Source organism: Cryptomeria japonica, chromosome 5 (genome assembly GCF_030272615.1).
Source record: "Cryptomeria japonica chromosome 5, Sugi_1.0, whole genome shotgun sequence".
NCBI classification, from domain to species: Eukaryota; Viridiplantae; Streptophyta; class Pinopsida; order Cupressales; family Cupressaceae; genus Cryptomeria; species Cryptomeria japonica.
The window spans coordinates 692,609,921-692,613,522 of NC_081409.1; the positions used below are offsets into that span (position 1 = coordinate 692,609,921).

The 3,602-nt window shown below is 38.0% G+C and overlaps 1 protein-coding gene across 1 annotated transcript; it reads right to left on the reverse strand.

Annotated features, from left to right (window-relative positions):
- Positions 1-2,382: 2,382 nt before the first annotated feature.
- Positions 2,383-2,985, reverse strand: LOC131067335 (uncharacterized). The gene has a single exon (XM_058002295.2). It carries the CDS (start codon positions 2,983-2,985, stop codon positions 2,383-2,385), a length of 603 nt encoding a protein of 200 aa, XP_057858278.2.
- Positions 2,986-3,602: the final 617 nt, after the last annotated feature.

Consider the following 3,602-nt stretch of genomic DNA (forward strand, 5'->3'; position numbering starts at 1 on the left):
GGTTCAATCTCCTTTTCAATTCTAAGGATAGTGTGAAATGGAAAGAACTAAAAGAAGTGTAGATCAAGATCAATTTTGATGGGATCTCGAGAAAGAAGTCAAGCCCTAGTGGTATTGGATATGTGATCAGAGATCATTTGAGAAGAACTCTTTGTGATAAAACTAATTTTTTGGGAGTCACCACTAACAATATGGCTAAGTTCCAAGCTGATCTACTAAGGTTAAGATGCGAGCTTAGGCTTAATGCAAAATGAGTCCATTTAGACGGGGTCTCCATTATTACTATTAATGCTACTCAACAAAATGGATTATTTGGAAATTTGATGAGTTTCATGTGTCCCACACATATCAAGAAGAAAATGGGGAATTAGGTGACTTGGCAAGAAAAGTAGCCAAAGGAGATATAAATGACAACTTGTGATCTTAAATAGGGTGGCTTTCTTTCCCATAGATCTAGGTGGAAATAGGTAGTTATTATTCGGAGTTGGTGACAAGTGATGGTATAGTCCTTTAGCAAGTGGTGGTACTCTAGATTGTTGTTACCTTTGGTGGATGGATTCCGAAGTGGAATAAATATAGTAAGCATTGGTGGAGTGAGGAAATGAAGGATGGTGACATGTTGGCTATTTCACTAGCCAATACAATTTAAGTGAAATATTGGGAGATTGTCCCCTGTTTGATGCAAATTATTGACAGATTGAAGGCAAGAGAATTATTAATCTAGGTGGTTTATGGGATTTTTGGTAAATAGAGAATGAATAAAGTGTATTTCTTTGGGAAGCAAGATTCTAATAAGTGTGATAGTATGTAGGATAAATTGGGAAAAGGCTTGGCAAAAAGATTCATTCTGGAGGTGACATTCTAATCTAAGTGGGGTATTGCAACATGGACATGCCAATTTGGCTCACCTATAGAAGGTGATAGATTGCATTCTTGGGAGATGTTTCAAAGAAGAGATTGAAAAGGGTGTTATCTTCTAGGCAAGGGATGATTTATGCAAGGCAGAGAGTTCTGGGTGAGCATTTCCTTTTGATTGAGAATCATTGTAGTGTGAAGACAAACATTACTAATATGTTTGTTACAATATTAGAGGATTCTAGTGAGATGAAGGATTTGGTGTGTTCTCTATGTAGGAAATTGTTAAAAAGGCTTTCCTAGGTGATTTGGAAGATATAATGGATGATATAATGGAGAATATTGATGGGATGAATATAAATCCCATGTTAAAGGATTTTATATGATATATAGATGGGACAAGGAGGTAAAGAAGTTTACCCTTCCCATTTTGGTGGACACCTTGTGAATCAAACAAAGGTGAGTGGTGATGAGAAGAAACGCTCTATTTTCGAAGAAGCTTATCGACATGTCCAAGGAGGGTGGCATTGGCTAGTTGCAAAAATATCTAGTCTTAGAGGGTCTTGCTAGCAATGGAGAAGATAACACGGCTAGGGGTGTTGATCTGATTAGGATCTATGACAATTACAGACAAATGCTTAACAATATTACACAAGTTAATTCAAAACTTTAATTTGAGCGAATTAACATAATAATGCTTAAATGAACAAAGCATAATAAAGGTAATGAACTGAAAGAAAGAGAGTAGAAAGATAGAAGACAAAACACAATTGATAATGGAGTTCGTTTGTGGGTTGGACTACGTCTCCGGGTCCTGCTCCAATAGGGGGACCGATCCGATTAGATCCAAAATCAATAACAAGTGTTACAAGATATTCCCTTCAAGCACAATGGCAACATGATTCTCCAATGTGTAGGAATAATCAACAAGCCTTCAAGTTCATAATCTCCTTCTCATCACCTCGATGATTTTCAAAGGCCTAATACCCCCTTTTATACATAAAATAAGCCATAATTAGGCTAAAACCAATAAAACCATAATATATCCTTCTTATGGCAAAAATAAATCTGTTCCTAACCCCTTTCTACTTGGTTAATTCAGAACCATTCATTGGAGTAGTTTGTTTTAACTAATATTCCCTATTTAGTTAAAACTGGTGGCTTTTACTCTTTAAATACAACAAAGGCCAAAATTAATATAAGCACTATTAATAGTGCAACGGTTGACCACCATTTTAGGAGGCCAGTGGTCGGGGGTTCAACACCCTCCGACCTTCCTTTTCCAGCATAGGCGGTGGGATAAGTTTAAATTATTTCAACCAACTATTAATAGCAACGACATCATGTGGTGCATCGGTAAAGGATGAAATTATGAGGTAGGTGGTTATGAGTTCGAATCCAGATTTGGTGTTTAATTGCAACAATTGAGGTTCCAGGTGTTTATTTCTAGAGTATTGGATATAATTTATTTTATCCTCCGGATCAAGCCTCCCCATTGAAGAGCTTTCGGACCTTCCGAAATTTTGACTACTCAGAAAGTAGGTGAGGGAAAAGTTCCCTCACTTTACCAATCTCCATCCATCTTGCTTTACCAGGGTGCATCCCTTTACGTCCCACTTTAAGGTATTCAACACCACCTCTTTTTGAAGATCTGATGTTTCTATCCAGGATGACATCCTCTAAAAGCTCTAACATATAATCAGGTGCAAGGTCATCAACTGAAGGAACTTGAATATTAGCCTCTTCATCGAATATCATTGGAAGCTTGTACAACTTTAGATTTTCTACATTTACAACTGAGTAAATTTGCATATATGGAGGAAGATTAAGGCGAAAGGCATTGGTACCGATCTTTTCCAAGATCTCAAAGGGACCATATCTGATAGGCTTAAGCTTCTTACCTTCACCTTGCATCCTTTCCTTGCTGATATGTAACCAAACACAGTCACCAACTTGAAAATGATGATCTATGCGATGCTTGTCATGGTAAGCCTTGTATTTTGCTTGGCTCTGCTCCAACTGTGCTTCTACTGCCTGACGGATTGCTTGGACCTTCTGGATGAACTTTAAAGCCCTTTCTGCATCATGGCGTCCATCTACAACATCATCCTTTCCAAAAGCAAAGTCCATTGGTGTCTTTGGCAAGTAGCCGAAGCAAGTCTCAAAAGGAGACCTCTTTGTAGAAGAATGTGTTGCATGGTTGTAAGCATGTTGCACATAATGAAGATTCTCATCCCACAACTTAGGATGCTTGCTACAGTAACCTCTAAGCAGATGAACAACTGTCCTGTTGACTACCTCTGTCTGTCCGTTAGTCTACGGATGGAAGGCTGTACTCTTCTTCTACTTGGTGTCCATGAGTCCCAACAAAGATGTCCAAAATTCCCCTAAGAATTGAGAATCTCAATCTGATACAATAGAAGTAGGTAACCCAAAATGAACCCATACAAATTGGAAGTACATATGAGTTGTTAGTTCAGCAGTGACCTATTTCTTACAAGGCATTAGAATACACATTTTGCTGAACCGATCAACAACAACATACAAATAATCATGTCCCTTCCTAGACATAGGTAAACCTCCCACAAATTCCATAGACACACTTTCCCATGGACGGGATGGTACAGGTAATGGTGTATACAAACCCAATTTCCTATTACTTGGTTTACTGGTTGCACACATTACACATCCCTTAATATACTTTGTAATAGTTTCCTGCATACGAGGCCAATAACAATACTTCTGCA